The following is a 22,473-nucleotide window of genomic DNA, read 5'->3' on the forward strand; positions in this document are numbered from 1 at the left end:
TAGTTTTGTGTATGTTTCAATAGAAAGATTTTTTTTTTTTTTTTTTTTTACCTCTTCCTACTATTTATTCTTACTCTGACAATGTAAACAGCAAAGACGCAACAGGTGCTAAAAGTAGTATTCACGTCACTGCATACTCCTAGGCAACAGTATGAACTTAATTTTTCTCTGCATTTTGTGAAAAAAGGGGAAGGAAAAAGAGCTTCAGCCTCATCCTCACAAACAGCTTTGGCACTCACAAGATTAAGTTATAAAAGACCCATTTTGTGTTAACAGCAGGACACCATCCATTTTCAGCTCTTTCATCCAAATGAAATTAAACATGGACATGTACAGTAAAATAATATGACAAATAAGGACACGGTATTATTTATTATACCAATACTTACAGGTCAGTCTTTTCAACACACTTCCATTCCTTCAGCCCCCCAAATCTACAGTGCAGTATGGGGAACTATTATCTTTAATATAGAGATAAATAAAAACCCTCTCACTTGCAAACGGTCACACCACAGGCTAGTGATCCAGCATTGTTGTGAATAATGTCTTTTTTGTTGTTCGTCTACCCGGTAACAGATGGCTGAAAATGACTCTCTCCTACCTTCTCACATAAACTTTTAACTACTCCCTGCAAGCTAATGGATTAATATATCAAATGGTAGCTCTGCACATAATGAATGTGAAGATAAGGATGGAAGGAGGCAGGAGGTTTTTGCAGCAGTCGTTGCTTTGTCCAGACACCAGGAAACATTCCTAAAATGGAGCCATTAGTGATGGCTCCATGGTCACTGTCAGAAGCTGCTACTGATGGAAAACAAAATGTTTTGCTTCTAAGAGACATTTGGTTAATATGGTACCAAGTTGCTTGTAAAAGCAGAAAGGCTGCCTTTTAATTCATACAAAAATATCATAGACAAAAAGCCAATACTAGATACAGGGCTGCAATTAATATCTCACAAATGCTTATGTGGATGTCCCCATGCGTACAGAGCAGCAAAGGAATGAACTTGTTAAACTAAAATGTAGAGGGTTTTATTTTCTGTAAGTTTTACTTCTCAGTTTGCTAAGTTTATTGTGATTGGAAAGAGCACAGTTTATAAAAAAGGTTGGTATACGTATTCATATATATAAGCATACACCATGCTTCAATTTTCAATTTTAGACAGAAATATCATACTTATTATGGATGGTATGATTAAGTATATTTTAAACCCAATAGCTGTTGATTGCATATTAAAATGGTAGTTCATGCTTATTTAAATTTTTGATAAATCTCCACTGATGGATAAATAATGTTTGAGAATTTCAGTTGTCAGCACACATTACATTTCAGTGAATATTTGGGAATTATGCTCAAGAGCTAATATATTTTGCCTTCATTGTGACAAAATAGTTGAGATGCATGTGTAAAGAACTACCGTGAGAAGAACCATGAGATTTTTATTGCTTTGAGAAAAATCACATCTACTTCAGACAGTAGAGCAGCACAATTATTGACATTTAGAATAAACTAATTCATAGTCTGAATAGAGATGAAAGACTGCAAATGGAAAATATACTGAATTTGGTGGAAGTATCGAGCTATAGCAAAGATCAATTTTATTTCTAACACAGTTCATTCTATGCTGTATGATGTAAATGTTTTTTTTTTATGCCAAGCACTTGAGCATAATAAAGTCCTGAAACAATGCCATATTTTGGTAAAAGCTGAATGGGATTGGATTTTCAATCAGACAAATGGTTCAAACTATAGGTACTTACAATTTGAATAACTTCATTTCTTTTCCTTTTGGAAAATGTAGCCCCGCAGCAGATCTTTGAAGTGTAAACTCTGAGACACAGCAGTATTAAAATAGTCATGGATTTGGAGGAAATATCACAAAAACATCCAGCATGGCTTAATCAAAAATAGAAATTCATTTGAACTTTCTATAGTCTATTGAATATTAAAATATTTCATATTTCAAATAGGAAAAAAAAAGAAGCTTTGAGCAAAGTTCTGATCATAGTTAATGACATTTCTTGTGTAACACTTGAATACTAGTATTAAGGATGAAAGTTTCTACTCAGTTTCATCAAACTTTCTCATATCTTATATTTCATATTTATTTGCTATTATCTGAAAAATAACTGGTCTGTGCTGGAGACCATGGAACATTACGACATAAGTTTTCAAATTAAAAGCACTGAGAAAAAAACACATATGATCACTTTGGCCAAACAAAGTATTTTTATTCTGCAATTCCTTGGCAGTTCATCATGAAATATGTGTTTTGGGGCTTTCTTTGATAGCTGGCACCCCACATTGGGTGCTATCTTTGTGCAACCATCGTGTTGTAGCATCTCTTTTATTAAGAATTAAATTACCCATTGGAGATATTTCTGTAGCTGTGAGAATGGCTGGCTAATGAGCAAATTTTTGGGGAACTTCTGGGTTCTTCATATTTAATTCTTCAGCTTGTATGAGGAGTTTCTGCATAACATCACGTTATACTGTTGTATTTAGCATCATTAAATCTTTTTGAAGGATGTATTATATTCAAAATAACCAAGTGAAATGGCTTGGGTTATTCAAGAAATCTGTGATGATCAAAAACGTTTTTTTGGACATCCGTTTTCAGAGCCTTAAGTGTAGAGAACAGTAAGAGCATGAGTCACTGAAAGAGTATTTTGAAATAGCAGTGTTGGAAGAACCCATTTCCAAACCAGCTGTATAAATTAACTATTATTGTGTAGGAATTCTGTGATGAAGGAAGCACATTGACATTGCTGATGGGCAAACGTCAAAACTGTAAGTTGCTGTCTCCACTGGCTTTCTTCTTAGAGTCAAAATCACAAGTCAAATGGTATATCATTTATATATGTACTCCTATTACTCCTGAATTAGGACTTCAGGATTTTCCTCTGTGGATGTGAAGTGCCTAGTAAAAATTACATTGCTGCCTCACTTCCTTCCATTGACATCTGTGTGTGGGTGTCTTTGGGGGGCAGTACAGCAAGAATTAGAAGAACCATTTGAGATGGAAAATATCATATTTCTTAAGCATATTGAAGTGAAATATTAAAAAAAAAAAAGAAAAAAGAAAAATAATTGTTTGAAGCAAGAGTGTGAAGACTCACAAAGCCTTTTTATTGGAGGCTGTTTGTTTTTACATTTTATTTTCAAATGGCTGATGTAAGGATAATAATGTAAAGCTGTTTATTGCAGGGGTAATAATATTGTAGAGACTATCAATGTGCACTTGCAGACAGTTACTTATATGCATATGAGAGAAAGAACTCATTTGACTAAAAGTGATATGTAATTTGGGAAAAACTGAGAGGCCAGAAGCTGCAGTGTGTGAGGACAGCACTACAGAAAGTTAGTAAGTTTGCTTTCGATAGTGCCGCTGATACTTTGATGATTTTTATTTTTTTTTTATAGTTGGCTTTCTTTTCAAGGCATTAGAATTGTGGAATCTGTAAAAACAGTATAAATAAAATCTCCAGTTGGATACAGTGAGTTTTTGCATTCATTCTCAAAAAAATCCCAAATTAATTAATATTTTTTTACTTTAAGCAGGTATAAACTAAAGTAATTGGGAGTTAAAAACTGTAAATCATAAAATCAGATTTCTTTACTTTTTATGCATGGACACCATTGTCAAGAAGGGCTATAAACTTTGAAGAAATTCTGTTTACAGTGTATGTTCCTGTCTACATGCACTGCACAAAATGGTGGTGTCTGTTCCTTTCTGGCTGTTTGAACAAATCATCTTTACCCCAATATCAGGTCTGCTCTGCAACTCTGGGGTCTTGCCTTGGAACAAGCATAAATATATTATTTTTACTTCTCCACAGGCATTACCTGTATTTAGAAATTTCAGCTACTGATGACTTATTGGAAAGCTCAATTTCAGTACTTTCAGTTGCATAGAAATATACTGGATAAAGAAAGACAGAGAAAAAAAAAACCAGAACGTAGTTTGGTGATGCTTTCCTCTGAGAAGCCTCCACCATAAAACTATCAATAAATCATTACTTATTTACTCTGAAGCTTGCTTGCTAGTTAAGAAAGAAGACTTAGGAGGTGATCAGTGCAATTTTGTGGTATCTTCGTAGCAGTGAGCTCCAAAAGTTTGTGCTTATCAATTTACCTATTTTCTATACCAAGTTGTCAGCAAGACACAGTGAAACATCTAATAGATTAAAAAATAAAGACAGATGAACTATTAACAGTAAACAGCAATTTTTTTTTTTCTTCAAAAATGTGTTGTTAATTTTCCTGAAGTAATTAACAGATCTTGGTTGAATTTTAGAGTGAGAGTTCAGGGTAGTTGGGCCACAGTGATGTTATTGCTGCCCTTTTACATGTTATTTCATAACTGGAGGTCGAATTCATCCATTTCCTTCTTTACGTCTGAATGCTTTTCTTGAAGGAGTCTACTCTCATGCTCTCCTACTGGTGTGCACCACAGCAGGGTGCTCCACGGAAGCACTTAGATGCTGTTCTACTTTCCATAAACCAGCACTGACTGCAGTAGGGAGGGGACTCCAGGTACTAAACTCCCGCCATGGGTATCCTTCCCAACAGGGTAGTAAATTGTATCTATTTTCTCCTGTTATCTTCTAAACTATTTAACACAAAGGCTCCAGTAAAAGGAATTAAAAGGAGCCCTGACAATATTGATTAAAAAACAAGATGGAGACATTCAGGTTCAAATGTCTGGAGTTGACTGTGCCTGAGCAGATTTGGACGAATGTTACCTCATGCTTCAGGAAACACCATGAACAGTAAGTGGTGGAGACTGTTTTTTCACACAGAGTTTCTTATTCCTTCTATAAAGAAGTTATGTTGTCATTGAGAGAGACAGAAAACAAAAAATTGTTGGTGGGTGGGCCCTCACCTGCAAGACGGGGCAGAGTGGTTGCAGTACAGTCTGTTGGTTTGTGCAGTACACAACCCTGTTGGGAAGAGCACTGGACAGTTACATTCTGTGCTGGGAGGGTTCCTGCCCTCCACATGGGGACTGCACCAAAACGTAGGATGGAATTTAGCTTGAGAGCTCCTAAAGGTATTGGGAGAAGGAGAATATGATGGACTGCTGAATTCTTGACTGTTTCTCTCTTAGTAGTACCTAAATGGGTTTGTGTTTGTAAGGTGGAGAGAGAAACTGGTTGAGAGGAGAAGAGGAATGGGTCATAATGATGAGGAAACCATAAAGTCATTTAGCTTTTAATATTTTACCATTACTTGATATTTTTGGACTAGAAATCAAGGTCTCATTGATAAGCCTCCTGGGCTCCTTGCTTATCTCAGACTTTAGAAGATTTACTTGGAGTATACAGTATATAAAAATGATTTTTTGTTTGTTTGTTTGTTTGTTTCTTTGTCTATTTGGAGATAAAGATTCCTTATAAAAGATTTCCTCCAGGCAACCTTATGGTGTTCAGATTTTTTCTTATATTTCCTGTGTCCTGATTCTTTTTATTTTTTTCCCACAAAGAGTTTTCACACAGAAAAAATTGTGAAGGTACATTTCCAAGGAAATGTACAAAAGTGTCTTTATCTGTGTCACCTGAACCCTGATATTTCATGATAGCCAAACAAGATCACATGGCTTTACAACATTTTGAAGAAAAACATAAAAATCCCTTTACAAGAGAAAAGCTATGCTGGGTTTTCAGAGCACATAGTTTTTCTAAACAGCATCACTCTTGTCTTGCAAGGGTTTAACATGAAGCAGGGTTCTTCAGTGAGATGCTAATCTTTAGTGCTTATTATAACAGCCTTGAGATTACAGAGGTCCCATCTGTGATTACTGGTACATTGCCAATTATGAACAGCCAGTGTCATCTGTAAAACAGTCACTTGTGGCTGTTGAGATCTGAGTGGAGGATGTCTTTTGAGAAGCTTTAGAGGCAAACGTTGCACGAGTTCCTTTTGCTGGAGAAAACATTGGCCTGTGTGGATTGGCGCTGTTAGGAGAAAGGGTGAGCACAGATATGCAGCCATGTTTAGTTACCATTTTTGTGTTCTTTTTTTTTTTTTTTTTGAATGGGATTTCTGTTTCTGAAGATTGGTTATGAGGCAGGGTGTGACTGCAGAATTTACGTTAATGGAATTTGTTGGTCAGCACTACTGGGTGTTTTTATATAGGTGTGAGAGTTAGGAGAGATTTTTGATATCCTGTATTAGCTCTTTCACAATATGAAAATAAATGAAATTTTCCTCTCTGAAGCAGAGATTCACTAACTTAACAATATCAAGAAACAAGTTGTTCACAGGGTTATGCTAGCCAGAAGAATGTGTCCTTTCTGTCGTTCTAGACTTGAATATTTTTGAGGATTTCTTCGAGATTAGAATGAAAGGGTCCCATTCAAAAGCAATAGGATGATTCATTTGAGGTTTTATTTCTGCAAATTTCTGTGTGCATCTTCACTAAAAAAAAAAAAAAAAAGAGAAATTCTTGCAGCTTATTATGTTGCTTTAAAGCTGGAAAACTGTTTATTTTTTGTGCTTGATTAAGTTCGTTAAGACATTTTAGATATTTCATATCCTCTGTAGAGCTAGGAGTATTTTTAAAATTAGATTTTTAAATCTGTAACTGGCTAAAAACTTCCTTGAGGTGTAAGGGCGCTACAACAAAAGTGTGGGGCACTTTCAGTTGTAATAAGGCACAAGAGCAAGTTTATGCATTTGTTTTCATCAGTAACTTAAAAAAGAAAGTGACAGAAATAAATGTGTGAAAGTTGAGTTGCAAATGTTATTAGTCAAACAACACTTTGATCAATGATGTCTTCCTTCTAAAAGCCAGAACATTTAACCAATAAAGGTCAGTGTGTTAAATATGTAAATGTAATCAGCAACATATTCAAATCACAGATTCAGCTCATTTGCTACTTATGGTAAATGATGATGCTGGTTTAAATCTATGAATTTATTTTCCATTAATCCAAAGGAATAGAGAAATTAAAAAACTGTTAAATAAAAAATCAAGGTGGAAAGCATTTAAATTAATACAAAGAATTCCAGAGTCAGTCATTTCCCTTATTTCCTTTTTTCACAATCTGAACATTTTTGATCACCTTACTTATGAAACTGAGAAACGGGCAAATGAAACACCCCTGAATTCACTTTTTATTAGAATGAAATCCATTGTAGTTCAGCACTGACTAGAACCATAGTTTAAGATGAAATAACTCATTGTTCATTCAAGCACAACAGCAAATCCAGATCATCGCTTTTGCCTTGATCCTCATAAGCGAAAGGGAATCTGAAAATAAGCCATATGTGTACAAATATGGAAAAATAGATTTAGATCTTGAAGTGTATCAAAAGTGTTGGTGATGATAGTACAGCCATTGCTTTTTTTTTTTTTTTTCCCTCAGCCTTTCTGCCCAAAGTTTGTGTGATACTTGATTTCTTTCATGCATATGCATGTGGAATTCGTACAGAAACTATGCTTCTCAGAAAACGGAAATAAACTATAAAACATCTGTGTTTAAATAACTGAGTGACAACCTGCGCTCTGAGATTTGTGACTGTGAAAACTTCAGGGAGAATGTGGATCATCTTACCCCATTCACCAGTGAAAGCCCTTCCTCACAGAATCCAAATCCATTGGAAAGCAATTTTTGTGAGTGGATGAACCTCAGATAAAGTGCTGAGAAAGTGATCTACCTGTTAATCTGATCTGTTTTCTGTTTCCAATTTCTGAATCAGTGATGAGGAATGAAATTGCACTTTATTTTTCAGTCATGAACACAGATTTTGAAGTGTGTATCAGTAAATAAATTTAATTTCCTGATGTATTTCACCGTGAAGTAGTGTGACAAAGCAAATGGTGTTGAAGAAAGAAGTCAAAATTACACAAGTCCCTCTTCAAACAAAAAAATATATTGGAAATGCAGTGGTGTCACTGTATTAATTCAATAACAGTCATGTTGTCTTATATTTAGAAACTGGTTCTTTGTGTGCAATATTAATCTTTCCCTACAGGGAGTTGTTCTGCACAGAATTCTCCAGCTTCCTGTAACTGGATGCTGAAGCCTTTCAGCACACATGTACTCATCAACCCAGCTTCCTGGCTCTCACAGCACAGGAAAAGCACTGCAATGGTTAGATCACCCTTCTGAGGTCAGATGGCAAAAGTCTTGATGAAGATAAAATTTCTCTTGCTATCAGGAGTGCAGGAGAACTTCCCATGTGCTTCATCATTTGTAAATACTCTGAAATCTACAGGTAAAAAAAATGAATAGATGTCAGTTACAATATCTAGATATTAGCAGAAAAAATAGTTTTTTTTTTTTTTTTTCATGATTGAACTTGTCTCCTTAAGAAGTGATAGGTCATTATAGCTCAAATTTCTCAGTGGTCTCATGGTTTGTGATTTTCATTAATATAATGCACTTTCTTACAAATTCAATCTTCAGCTAAAAATGTTTTGACTTTTTAAAATGATAGAGCATTTTGATTTTGATTTTATTTTGCAGATCTCGTTATGCCTTTCTGTTGTCAGATCAGGGTATACATGGCTCATTGCATCTCTGCATAGCAAAAAATGGATCTCTAATTCCCATTAATTTTGTCATAGTTTAGAGTCAACACATTTTTTAAATATATTCTGTAGAGACTTGTTTAAAATAAAGGTTTTGTTCTTGAAAGCTATCCTTAGTCCCTGGACTTTATGACTATGACTTGGAAATTAACATTGCAGACTTCAGAGCACCCATTTTCCTCCAAAAATATTTCTTAAGATATTATGACAGCTTCTGCAACTGCTATTTTCAAACAATTTATTTTAAAATTAATCACCAGTTGGCTTTTGAGCAAATGCATTTCATGGAGAACACAGTTGAGAGATTTGTGTTGAATTATGAATGTAAACACTTTTTTTCTGCTTTCTTGAAAAAAAGTTGAAAGTCTTTCATATTTGTGGACTTGGTGAATTTTATTTCCTTTTTCTGGATAGGTGCTGACATTGAAATAATCTCACTATTGTCTCAAAGGCTCTGAATCTAAAAACCTGTTTCTAATGTTTTCTGAGAATGATCACTTTGTTTTGTCCAGTTTTATTTGATACAGGAATTTGCATGACAGGTGAGGGTTCTTCTGAGATTTCAAAATTCAGTTGGTGTCTGTAAGGTCTTCTGCACCTTACAGATCTAACAGCCAGCTTCCCTTTTAGCTACCTCACAAAACCGAAGCAGGGAGACTTTGGGAATTTCACTTGAGAATCTCCTTTGAAAATGTTATTATTAGTGTTTTTGTTATCAAGCATTACCTGTGACTGGCACATTAAACACTGTACAAAATCTGAGTACATTTTAACATGGCAAATTTTTTCTATCTTTTGGGTTGTGGCTTTAAATCTTTCAAATATAGCACTTACAATCTGGATACTTTGCTTCAGAGTACTTTACTTGCAGTTCAACATGAAGACTCATAATTTCTTTCACTGAGCTGATTTTGCTTCTAGTTAAAAAGTCTTATTTGTTTTAGATCATTCCAAATTATAAAAAGGAAATATATTAGCTAGAATTTTAAAAATACTGCATCGTAAGATGACATCATCAGGCATTCAAATTAGTTCCCTCCGAGCCTGGAAACCAAATACTCCTATTTATTTATTTATTTATTTTTCCCCTTTTTAGAAATGTTCGATACCAAGATAGTAGCTTTCATGCTATTTATATCATCCTACTAGCTAGTCATTTTGATAGATTCAGGTTTGAAGGTTAAAGGTTTTATCACGTGTTAGCACAGTTACAAATAATGAATTCTGTAACCTTTTTCATCCTAATTCTTGGATCATGATTCTCCTGTAGATGTGAAGCATGGTATATGAAAAATGACATGTATTTACTGGTCACCAGATTTTCAAAGCTAGGACTCAAAGTCAAAGGATTTGAGTCAAAGGACTCAAATATTGCCTTTCCTGTAAAGCATTCACCTGTTTAGCTGCCTTGTTCTTTTCCTGAGATAAAAAATTATAGCAATGGTCTTGCTTTTAGAAACACATTTGCATAAACAATAAAGCTTAGAAAAGGGCATAGATATGATTGAATGGAATTACATTGTTGATTAGACATATAAAGTAACCACTAAAAAAAAAAAAACACACAGCAAGCTATTAAAGATGATACTTTTTTATTATTATTTTAGGACTAAAGTTGCCCACGAGATCTCCCAAAGGAAAATGGACTGATAGATTTCTCACTTGTGATATGACATACTATTTGCAACTTTGTTTTACTTGAATACCCTTCACACTAGAAGGAGAGCATATATGTTAATATTTATTGACCTAAGCTTTTGTCATTGAAGTCATGCAACTCAAATCATTGGAGTGTTCAAGTGTTACAGCTGGCTTAAACTGCTGTTCAGGCTTTTGGGTCTGGGGAATAGCTTCATTATAAAATATGAATAGAGTGGTAATGATCTTTCAGAATCAGATGATACAGTTGTCAAGAAATCTCATTTCCCTCTGTTATTTAGAAGACAGTGTAACATATGGAAGTGAAATTTCTGATGTGTAGATCATGTAGGCAAATATGATACCTGGAGCTGAGGACTGAGAAATATGGTGTGTCACTGTGGGAAAGTGTTTGGAAGAGGTAAAGAGGAAAGCATTTGAAGGTGAGATAAAAAAGTAGAAAAATTCTTCCCATGGGGTACCTACAGGATTTGAAGGAAGACAAAGTTAAGAACCAGTTTTAAAAAATCTCATGTTGTTTCTCTAATTACTTTTTTACTCTGACCTTCGAGGGTTTAGGAAAATATTTAGGGCTGACTACTTTCTCTAGTCAGCTAATGAAAAAAATGTACCTACGTTTGGAACTGCATCATTGAAGTCTGTGAAGTTTTATCTTACACTAAGCTAAAATTCATCCTTCAGTGTCAGCCTCATTAACTTCTTAAAGACAGAAATTGTATTTATAAAAATTCACAAAAATAGAATATTCTGAGGTAGGAATATCTGCCTGAAACATTTTGTATTCATCTGACAGTAGGAGCATGCAAAATTGCCTCACTTAACAAATAATTCAGTGTAAATACTATGAGAAATGTTGCTGCTGAAGTTTAATATCTGTCAAAATTTATACATGTAAAAAAGTATTGAAAATCTCTTCTCTGGAGATGGTTGTAAAATCTCCACAGTTTTCATTGTTACGTAATCAATTTAGTAACATGTACACGCATGAAAAGCTACATTAAAATAAGCTAGGCTTTGTGAAATACATGATAAGGCTATTCACTAATTTTAATAAAAAATGGAAGTAAAAAAATTATATTATTTACAGTTAAGAGAGTAAAAATGGATTTCTTTCTTCTCTGGAATGCTTTATTAATACACCATATTCATTGTTTTAATAAGATCAAAGGAAATTATGCATAATTAGAAGTACAGGAAGAAATTTGAGTCTTGGGAGTGACGGTGAAATCTGCAGGTTCTAATATTTTATATTATTGCCTATTCATGAGATTTTATTATTTTGATTAGTTTTATATTTGTGTAGACTTTTATTGTCTTTTTGCTGTTTAAATTTAAGGTTTTTAAAAGAATAGTATTACTATGTCTGCCTAGAAATGGATAAGCAACTTAAATACCATTTTTATAAGGAAGTATTATATGACGTCTTTCCATTACGTTGCTTGTCTGAAATGTAGACATTCTGCAACCATCTTGAAACACAGAACATGTGCATCACCCCCAGCTTCTGAGTGTGTTTTCCCTTTAGGCCAGTTTTTGTCATTTAAAGTTGTTTAAATCATAAATGCAATTGTCTTTTTGTCTGCAGAACTGCTTCATAATCTGTTTTGTAATCCAATATGTTCACAGTGAAGTCCAACTGCAGCTTGGAGTCTAAAAAATGAGACTTCCTTCAGCTTGTCTTGGCACAAAGAGTGTAAACTGTGATAGGAAGAGCACAGCCAAGAGCAGCAGAGGGTGGCTAAGAATCAGGAGGTAGGGTTGGAAGGATATGTGTTGCAAAGGGCAGCACGGAGTGTGGTATTGGAGATGTTAAGAGGGGAGGAATAACATGCCCTTAAGATAAGGGCAGGAAATTAAATACAAAGAAAACGATAGGGAGTAAATGTAGGGATACAGAAGAAGTAGAGGATCTGGAGTGGTGAGGAAAGGGCTTCAACCCCAAGGATGAATGAATTCTATCAAAAGCTTAGACATGAGTCAGAACTGTTGTAGTAATACATGCTTAGGTAATTGATATGCTTTCACTGGTAGGCAGCGGAAAGGATTGAAAGTCACTACAGCAGAAGATAAAAAATCAGAAGGCAAAGCTGAACATAAACTGGAGCTCCTAAAAGGAGTTCATAATGGTATGTATTAGTCTCAAAGAGGTTTTTTGTCAGAAATGACCTGGAGCATACACTGTCATATATTGCAAAATCACAACATATGTTGCATTTACCTTTTCTAAGTTTCATTTGCAAACTAATTTGAAAGGTGAGGAAAATCTTATATTAACTTTAAAAAGAGAGTTTCTTTAATGTAAATTTTTCAATAATGTAATTTTAAAATGTAGGTTATCATACACTTTTCTATTGTGTTTTATAAGTCTTGGCCTAAAGAAAGGAGTGGTGGCATGTTTCTTTTGCCAAAGCTGTGGAGAAACATATATATGTATATATATGTATATATAAAAAGATATTCTAGTTGATTCTTGACAAACAGAGCAAAAAAATCATAGAGGTCTCTTGCATGTAGAATAATGTTAATAGGTCTAGGGAACTGAAGAATAGGAAGAGAAAACTTACTAATCTAAAAATACTTATTGCTTTGTTCCTAGGTTCAGACATTGTTCAGTGGTTGACGAAGAACTTATCTATAGAAGATCCAGGTAACTTTTAATTTTTGTATGTTTGAAAAAACATGTTGTGATGTGGGTGGCCAGGCAGCATTTGACCAGTGTGATTTCAACAGCAAGACAGACAGCATCAAACCTCAGAAACTTTTGCTAAGAATCTCATGATTTTGGTTATCCATTTTATTGGAGCATGTACCAGGAAACAAGAGGATGTCCAAGAATGAAAATGATAAGTGCTTTAATTAATGGAAAATCAGTTTATGTTTTACTCCAAGAGGAATTAACTCATTGTCATACTAGATGTTTGTTAAGCACAAGCTGTTTTCTTAACAGAATTTTCCCGTAGATTAAAAAATAAACAAAATTGATAAAATATGCTCTTGTACTGACATCAAGAGCTGTGTTTGTATCTTTAAGTTTGGACACTTTTATAGCATCTTAAATGGAGAGTAAACTGTAAATAAAATCAGTGTGGTGAGGAAGAACTGCTCACTGCTCAGTAAACTGGGTTGGGATGTGGAAATAAAGATTTGGTTCCAAATTCTGCCACAGGTTTCTTATGTGGCAAGCTGCTAATTCAGTTTCTATGGCTTGGTGCATGTCTGATATTTATTTCCCTGATTTACAGGAAACTTTTTACATGAGGTGAATTTTTCTGGAAAAGAATGGTTTCTAGTAGAAAATGATGAACGTCAGAAATAAAATTTTGTGGAAGTTCCTATTCTATTTTGGTTGGGGGAAAGATAATCTTCCCACTTAAGAGCATTAAAAAAAAAAAATCCTTTCTCTTTTTCAGAGTTTTTGGAATGGAATGTCTATTTTTTGTTTGTTTCTTTTTAAATTTTATTTTATTTTTCTGTCATATTAGATACAAAAGTGGAATCATTGTGGAATTCCAGCAAAAAGTAATATCACTGAGTTTAAGATAATGAGTTGGATAGTTTTATATGTATATTCAATATTTGAAAATATGCAGTTCACAAATTATCTGAATTGTTACATCAGACAGATCACTAATTGCTGCCATTTTAGTATAACTTTAAACTGAGTGTCGTGTATTTGCTTCCTGAAGCTAATGTTTAGATCACTTGAGACATCAGTGTGATATTGCATTTCTCAGCTGTCAACTAAAAAACACTCAACTATCTACTTTCATTAGAGTTTGAAAGATTGCCATTGTATGTTTATTTGTTATGGAAGCTTAACCTTTATTTTTAAAACCAGAACTGCAATTTTAGAATAGGCTGTTCTTCAGATTATCTTGTTGTTGCAAAATTTGGAATAGCTGAAACCTTAAACTAAATGGTTCCCTATGTTGATACCCAAATAAAATTAAACAAACACACAAACTACTAACATATGTCACAAGAACACCACAGAAATTTAATCCGAGCTGCATTATACCCTCTCAGATTGCATTGGTGGAAAAATTATCCAAAATGGCAAAAACGTCTTATGCATATCAGTCTTGGTCCAAGGACTGGACGGTCCAAAGTCAGCTATCTGGAGCTGGCTGGATGCAAATCTTCAGAAGGGAAGCCACCCCAAATGTTGCCTTTGGGTGACATTCAGAATTGCCAGAACCTGACAGATGGTGAGCAAGAGCTATTCACAGGACAAAACTTCTGATAGTACTCTGGTTTATAAAATCTTTGAAGATTTTGACTTTATTCCGGTTCTAGACAAGACCATCCAGAATTTCCCATGGAAAAGCCCTAAATTTCTGGGAGCGTCATTTGAATTTCCATTACCTTCTGTCCACTTTTCAACAGCATGCCAGTCTGTCTTTGAAAAAAGACTATGGATGTCTTTTTAAACTCCCCCTTAGGGTCCTGTTACCAAGCTGTTGTGCAATTTTGTGATGCATAAATAAATAATCCCTGTGTTTGCACTGGAAGTTATCATCTCTGTCTAGTACTGATATCAGTAATATAATGTAAACCTTGGTTCACATATTTTGAGAGTATATTCCAATATCTCCAGAAAAATTTAAGGACTACTGTACCCCTCATCTGTCAGTGCTGTGAACTATTCATGCAAGCAAGGCATGTAAATTGTTATCTAAGGGACAAATAGACAGATTTAACTTAATTAGTATGCAGTACATAAAAACAAAACAACCCCCCCAAAACAAAACAAAACAAAACAAAACAACACAAAACATTTTTTAGTGCTTTTTTTTCCTGTGTTTTGCATAGAGCATACAACTCCAATAACATTTAAATGGGAATGAAGAAGGCTGCTTTATGGATAGCGGGAGAACAAAAGGCAGGAGATGGTCTGGCAGCAGCATTTGTTTTCACTGTGTTAATAAGTGTAAAGCTAGTGTCTGGAAACAGTAATTTTAAGCAAAAAATAGTTACAAGTGTAAATTTCCAGTAAAAAAAAAATGCACGTTTTTCATAAGTGGAAAAACATGTTGTGTGGAAGATTTGAAAGATTTTGGCTTGCTGAGTAAATCTGCATCAAGAATATAAACTAGAGATGATGGATGGATTCCGCTAAATTATGCCAGATTTGAAGTTGTTTCGGTGGAGCAGAGAAGAGTTTGTGCCCAGAATAGCTGGGTGCAATGTACAGTTGCTGTTATGTTGTTTGCTTTTCAGTATGTACTTAAAAAAAAATGTTTGTGTTTCAGCCTACAACTCATCTGTAAAATTTTAAGGAACAAGAATTATCTAAGTTATTTTTAATGTGGAAGTTTAGTTCGGTCATAAAAATAAGCCTGACCTCAACCCCAAAAGAAGCAATTAACTGAGTTTACAGAATTGTAAGAGCTTGTGGTTTTGCATTTAGACATGTGTTTGTTGAATTGACCATTACAGGGTAAGTGCTGACTCTTCACTGATGGTGCCAATTACTCTTAATGCGGAAAATCTACTGTTTTTCTACATTGTGTTTTTCTTTTTTAAAATGATAATTAGTGCTGTGAAATGTACCAGGTTGACCACACTACAGACTGAAATCCTTTTAGTCCTTAGGAAAAAAACAGAACAAAAAAGGATGATGAGCTGATTTAAAGGTGTCAGCTGAAATCTCCAAGAGGCTGGTTCTGTACTTGGTTCTTGCACTGATTTCTTTGATGCTCTTTGGCAAGACACTTGATTTGTCTGTTCCCTAGCATTACAACATGCTAACAGTAAATCATGCTGTTGTCTTTTAATGAGAGGAACCAGTATCAATTCTTGGTTTAGTGAAGAATAATCAGTATTTTCACAGTTAAATGTGTGCTATATACAAATAAGTATTTCATGCTTAACTCAACCCATGAAAAATTTCTACTTATGTGTCTCAGAAAGAGCCTTTAATTTACTGACATCTGTAAAGACAATGGGAATTACTTGGCTGAAGTCACTTCATTACTGGTTGGTTGCTGTAGAAGAACTGTAGTACTGCAGCCAGCTTCAGGGTATGCAGCCCTGAGTTCTGAGTGCCTTAGTCCGGCTCCTTTGGGCTGTCAGTTGAAGGAGTTTGCTACTGCTCTTGGATGACAAGAATTACACTCAGAAGTGTTACTAATCCTTGACAAACATCTCTTCAACAGTTCAGAAAATGCAATGATGATGGTAGCAAAAAGTTAAGCTGCTACGAGAAATTTTAAAGAAAGCCGCTATATATTAAAATGAGCCTATAACAATTCATTTGAAAACACTGTAGTATTTTCTCTATTCTCTCTTCTTAAATATGTTTACAGACATATATATTACTAAATCAAGCTTTCTAAGTTATAAAACAAGACTGTTCCTTGACATAGACATGCTCACATCTGCAATTCTTTCCAATGACATTCTTTTCATTTAACTTATGTAGCTAATTTGTAACTAGATGCCCACCAGCAGCTGTGTAAACTGTGGTCACTAACCCAGTGCAAGAAAAAGGGAGAATTCAGCAGCACAACATCTGTTTGTCTCTTCTACTTTTCCCTCCTTTTTTTTTAATATATTTTTTTTTCCAGTTAAATTTTTCTCCAGCAGCAGCTGTATTTATAATGACCTTGAAAATACACTGTGTTTGCTTTAAGAATTAGAGGAAATATATTAGCGTTTTTATCTGAGTACATTAAAGTGTACTTGAAAACCTATTTCTGCCCCTTCTTCACATGTGTATGCAGGAAGGCAGCAGCAAACAGCAAACCATTGCAACCTGGGAGACAATGCCAGACAGCTGCAGGTGAAGGGGAGGTTCCCCTTCCAGAGTTTGCTAAAGGAGAAAATAGCTTCTTATGAAATGGAGGAAGAAGGAAATCAAAAGCTCATGCTTCTGTTTGCAGTCTTTGCATTAATCAAAACTAGTGAAAATAAAGCAAGACTAGAATGCATTCCTTTTTTTTTTTTTTTCCCGCTTAACTGGAAAAAAAAAAAAAAACAACTCACCTGGTAAATTTTATACTGCTTGCACACGTACCATAAGCCTCATATTAGGAAACTGGGATCTACAAGACACTCATCTTTTTTTTTGTATGTCTAACAGAAACTTGGGTGCATTTTGTTTGGTGAGGCAAATCTCGTGAACCTTCAGCAAGTCTAATGTAAATAACTCTAGCTTTATTCTGCTGGGTGAATTTGATCTGAGCTTGTCAGGTCCTGTAACAATTAAATGAAATAATGTCTGTGATAATAATTTCAGGTGAACAGAAAGAAAGTAAAACTCAAATCCTGCCTGGGAAAATGTCAAAATTGACAGGCACTCCTTTAGTACCGATAGTATTAATGTTGTGATACTCGAACATGATAAAACTGTATGGGGCAGTTTTCCTTTATGTACGTGTAGCATTTATTTGTCTTCGATAATCATTGGACTTCTAGCCACTGCTGGGGTTTCAGGACTGAAATGGTAGATATTCATATGCAGAAGTTATTCTATTTGCCTAAAAGCCTTGGATAGACTCGACAAATGGCAGACAAAGGTGTATTCCTTGTCATATAGTTGTGACAGGATAAATCAGACTTAATGGGTACTGTTTCTTCTTTCATACTTTTTCACTGAAGCTTCTTCCACTTTGTTGTAGTCCGTTACTCTGTGTAGAACGCATGTGTTACACTTGTCTCCCAAGAGCATGCAGAACAGCAGGGGTAGCCTGATGTGAGCTTCCCCTCCTCGTACATGATGATAGCAATTTTTGAGCAGCCTCATTTCCATGTATTAACTCTTGAAGGTGATTAGTATGTTCCTAGGTTGGCCAGTTGATTTTCTTGCATGCAAATAGGTGGTAGGCTACATCAGTGCTTAATTCCAATTTCTCTTCAAGGAGTGGTCATTTCTTCTGATAGTGCGGTGTGTTTAGTAGCTGGTTAAAAATGAACATTTTTTTACTCCTGCGGTGAAGAAATGGAGTTTGTGACTAGTGCAGATGCAAAGGTATCAGTGACTGATCACTTAACATAAGCAGATAAGTCAAACTATAACACTGTTACATCAGACTAAGCAAGGCTAAATAAAATTCCTTCTCCCTGATTGTAATGAGGTTATATTATTTTTCAAGATGCTATATTAAATAGTTTATGTTTTTTCATCCTAATAATAAACTATATTTGTGGATAATAGGATTTATGTATTATACAACATCGTAACTCTGAAAATGCCTTTAGAAATCACTTAATAAACAGTGAAAGATATTTATCAATATAATAGGTTATATTAAGAAAGTAGAAAGTATGTCTAGTCTATTTACTTAATCATATTTATGATCAAATTAATTTTATTAACTTTTTATTGCCTATAAGTATTAATAATTGAAAAATATCTATTTAATTTATAAAGGAATGTCTATACTGGATCAATGAGTAAAGATCACAGGTATGGAATTTGCCTTCTTCTAGGATAATTTGCTGCATAACAGAAAAAGAAGAATTGATATTTCTGCTATTAGAATTACAAATTGCGTGCACTGTAACTTTGTTTCTGTAACCAACCTATTTGCACTTGTCTATAGAATACTAATTCAAAGTAGATTTATTGTGGTTATAATAAGGAAAATCCTCAAACTCTTCAAATGACTTAGAATATATGTACACATATTTAAATAATTTGACCATAACTTAAGTTGTGTCATGTAAGTTTCCTAAGTAAAACAGAACTCTCTTGATATTTGCTTACTTCTGTTTGAAAACAAACCTTCAACTGAGTGTTAATTTTTTTTTTTTTTGAATACTAACCCTAATTCTATAGTGGTTTCTTCAAAGCTATTTGTTTTTAGTAAGAAATAATTTAAGTCTTTAGTATTAAAGTACCAAAATGCTACACACAATTATTTTCAGTGACAAGTGTAATACCTTCATATGACATCCACTCCTTCATTCTTTATTTTAATCGTTGATGGTGAAATTCCAGTTCCACAGAAGGTTGGAGGCTTTCCATTAACTGCAAAAGAGCCAAGATATAACACAATTCATTTTAAAATAAGATTAGGTGTAACATGGTCTTTAAGCTATATCTCAGGCTAAAATACAAAAACTAGTTTCTAAGAAGAGTCTTATACCCAGTTAGAGTTTTAAAATTGAAACAAACCAGCAATGAACAGCATTTGCTTTGGAACTCAGTAAGCAATATGGGCATTATTTCACTGAGGCCTTTTAGAGCCTTGGTGAGTAAAGAGTAAGAAAGAAGTACTAAATAGAATACAAAGTACTGATTAGAAATATTAGTGTAAAGAAGCCTATTCAGACAAAAAGTTCGTGCTAAAACCATTGCCAGATCCGTATACCAGAAACTGAAAAATCAGTAAGCATGAATTTCAAGTAATTTCATTGGAAGGAGCTTCAGATGCTCTGTTGTACCAATTTAAGGAATATATTTCATCCTTTCTGTCACAGAAAAAATTAGGGTGTAAGAAATCTACATTACACAGTTGAAAATCTTTACCCATCAAATTACCTCTGAAGTACACAGCTTCATCATAAAGCTTTATGATGAAGCTATTATTTTATTATATAAAGCTATATGATGATGAGTGATTCAAAACTGGTACTGTGTTTTCCCCAAAGCTCTACAAAACCTAGAAAGCTTTTTTTTTTTTTTCTTTTTGAGAATTGAATCATAAATCAGGCAATTTTTATTCCATAGTTTTCAATGAAAATATTCCACATAGTTCTGAGGAACTGGTTCCTAAACAGTGTATATCTTTCCAGGTATTGTACCCTTCTTTTCATGTCATCACTCAGAATATGGAACCAATATCTCTGAGTAAGAAACTATATCACTAGCCAATGTTAACTTCCTACGAATGCATCAGATTTTCAGAATGACTAGCTTCCGATACCAAATTCTGCTGATTTTAATGTTATGTGTTCCCTGTATTGTCTGCTTGCTCCTTAACTTTGCACACTTGTAGCTGCCACTTATTGCTTTTTCAGCATGGACAAAGCCTATTATATTACTGTCACTGCTAAAAATGATAAAACATATTTATTGACTTAAGTCAATAGTACAACAAAAGTACGACTGAAGAATCAAAAGAAAGGTATGTCCTTGTAGGGAGAACTCTGTTATCTTTTAGAAATAAGGCTTATTAATGAATGAGTTAAGTAATAATGACAATAATCCCCCTCTGTTCTGCTTTTCTCCCCTCTGCTCTGCTCTCATGAGACCCCACCTGGAGCACTGTGTCCAGCTCTGGGACTCCCAGCACAAGAAGGACAGGGACCTATTAGAGCAGGTACGGAGGAGGGTCACAAGGATAATCCGAGGGCTCAAGCACCTCTCCTATGAAGACAGGCTGAGGGAGTTGTGGTTGTTCAGTCTGGAGAAGAGAAGGCTCCAGGGAGACCTTAGAGCAGTCTTAGGGTACTTAAAGGAAAGCTGGAGAGGGACTCTTTTTCAGGGAGTGTAGCAATAGGACAAGGGTAATGATTTTATACTAAAAGAAGGTAGACTTATATTAGATATTAGGAAGAAATTCTTCACTCTGAGGGTAGTGAGGCACTGGCACAGGCTGCCCAGAGAAGCTGTGGATGCCCTGTCCCTGGAAGTGTTCAAGGCCAGGTTGGATGGGGCTTTGGGCAACCTGGTCTAGTGGAAGGTGTCCCTCCCAAGGGTGGGGGTGGGGGGGTTGGAACCAGGTGATCTTTAAGGTCCCTTCCAATCGAAACCATTCTATAATTCTATGACAATTTTAATAAATATTTGATCCTGTTTTTACTAAAGTTACTTAGATTTTTTGTGATTTCTTCCTGTTTGTCATTTTCAATCTGAACCTTTGGGATCATACCAAGTTTTGGAGGTTTAAGAGGAAGAACATTTAGTAAATCCCAATTCATGCTGGCATATTTAATTAAAAGCAGCTAAATAATTGTCTAGAGACTTCATAAGCTTTCTGCTTCCTTGTTTCTGAGAGAACTATGTTATGTAGTAATGGAAAATGCAAATAGGTGGAAGTGAGATTTTTAAATCTGGACAACTTAATCAAATAAAAGTAGTTGAAATCCTATTTCATCTTGCAAGCAGCTGCTATAGCTTTTTATAGTCAACTAAACAAAAATGTTTTGATATTTCTGTATTGTATGTAGCATTTAATAACTGAATGGTTAATGTAAGGCCTTTTCTTGATTTTGTTACTAATTGTCCTTAAGTGGGTTTTCAGTTTTCCCATGGCACATGTAGAGAAACACAGCTGTTCACCCAGGAGGATAATGAGAGTTCAAGGTTAAGTGAACTGCTGGGAGCTCTAGTTTACTCGGCAAAAGACATTGCTGTCTATGTCACCATGGACAGATAAGTATTTCCTTAGCTCTCTCTTGTTCTTCAGTATTCCCTTCCCTCATTTCATAGAATATCCCGAGTTGGAAGGGACCCATAAGGATCATCAAGTCCAACTCCTGGCACCGCACAGGTCTACCCAAAAGTTTAGACCATGTGACTAAGTGAACAGTCCAATCTCTTCTTAAATTCAGACAGGCTTGGTGCAGTGACTACTTCACTGGGGAGCCTGTTCCAGTGTGCAACCACCCTCTCGGTGAAGAACCTCTTCCTGATGTCTAGCTTAAACTTCTCCTGCCTCAGCTTAACATCGTTCCCAACGGTCCTATCACTGGTGATAACGGAGAATAGGTCACCTGCCTCTCCACTCCCCCTCACGAGGAAGTTGTAGACTGCGATGAGGTCCCCCCTCAGCCTCCTCTTCTCCAGGCTGAACAGGCCCAGTGACCTCAGCTGCTCCTCATATGTCTTCCCTTCTGGGCCCTTCACCATCTTTGTCACCCTCCTCTGGACACTCTCCAACAGTTTTACATCCTTTTTATACTGTGGTGCCCAGAACTGCACACAGTACTCGAGGTGAGGCCGCACCAGTGCAGAGTAGAGCGGGACAATCTCTTCCCTCGACCGACTAGCAATGCTTGATGCATCCCAGGATACGGTTGGCCCTCCTGGCTGCCAGGGCACACTGCTGGCTCATGTTCAACTTGCTGTCAACCACAACCCCCAGATCCCTCGCTGCGGGGCTGCTCTCCAGCGTCTCGTCACCCAGTCTGTACGTATAGCCAGGGTTGCCCCGTCCCAGGTGCAGGACCTGGCACTTGCTTTTGTTAAACTTTATGTGGTTGGTGATTACCCAGCTCTCCAATCTGTCCAGATCTCTCTGCAAGGCCTTTCCACCCTCATCTGAGTCCACAACTCCTCCAAGTTTGGTGTCATCGGCAAGTTTGCTCAAAACATCTTCTAGTC

General features: G+C 35.5%; 1 protein-coding gene across 14 annotated transcripts in view; it reads left to right on the forward strand.

The window, feature by feature from the left end:
* The window catches only part of RGS7 (regulator of G protein signaling 7), a 268,219-nt gene that overhangs the window by 139,592 nt on the left and 106,154 nt on the right, over nucleotides 1-22,473 (forward strand). For 13 of the 14 annotated variants that reach the window (XR_010830253.1, XR_010830254.1, XM_066993975.1 and 10 more), the window contains exon 4: nucleotides 12,796-12,846. Coding sequence is in view for 12 of the 14 variants with exons in the window: in XM_066993975.1 (XP_066850076.1) it covers nucleotides 12,796-12,846 (51 nt within the window). In the remaining 2 variants the exon portion in view is untranslated. Of the gene's footprint in view, nucleotides 1-8,091; nucleotides 8,225-12,795; nucleotides 12,847-22,473 lie in introns of those variants that run through there. The other variant, XM_066993974.1, reaches the window with a different exon arrangement.

The sequence above is a fragment of the Anser cygnoides genome, chromosome 3 (genome assembly GCF_040182565.1).
Source record: "Anser cygnoides isolate HZ-2024a breed goose chromosome 3, Taihu_goose_T2T_genome, whole genome shotgun sequence".
Taxonomy (NCBI): Eukaryota; Metazoa; Chordata; class Aves; order Anseriformes; family Anatidae; genus Anser; species Anser cygnoides.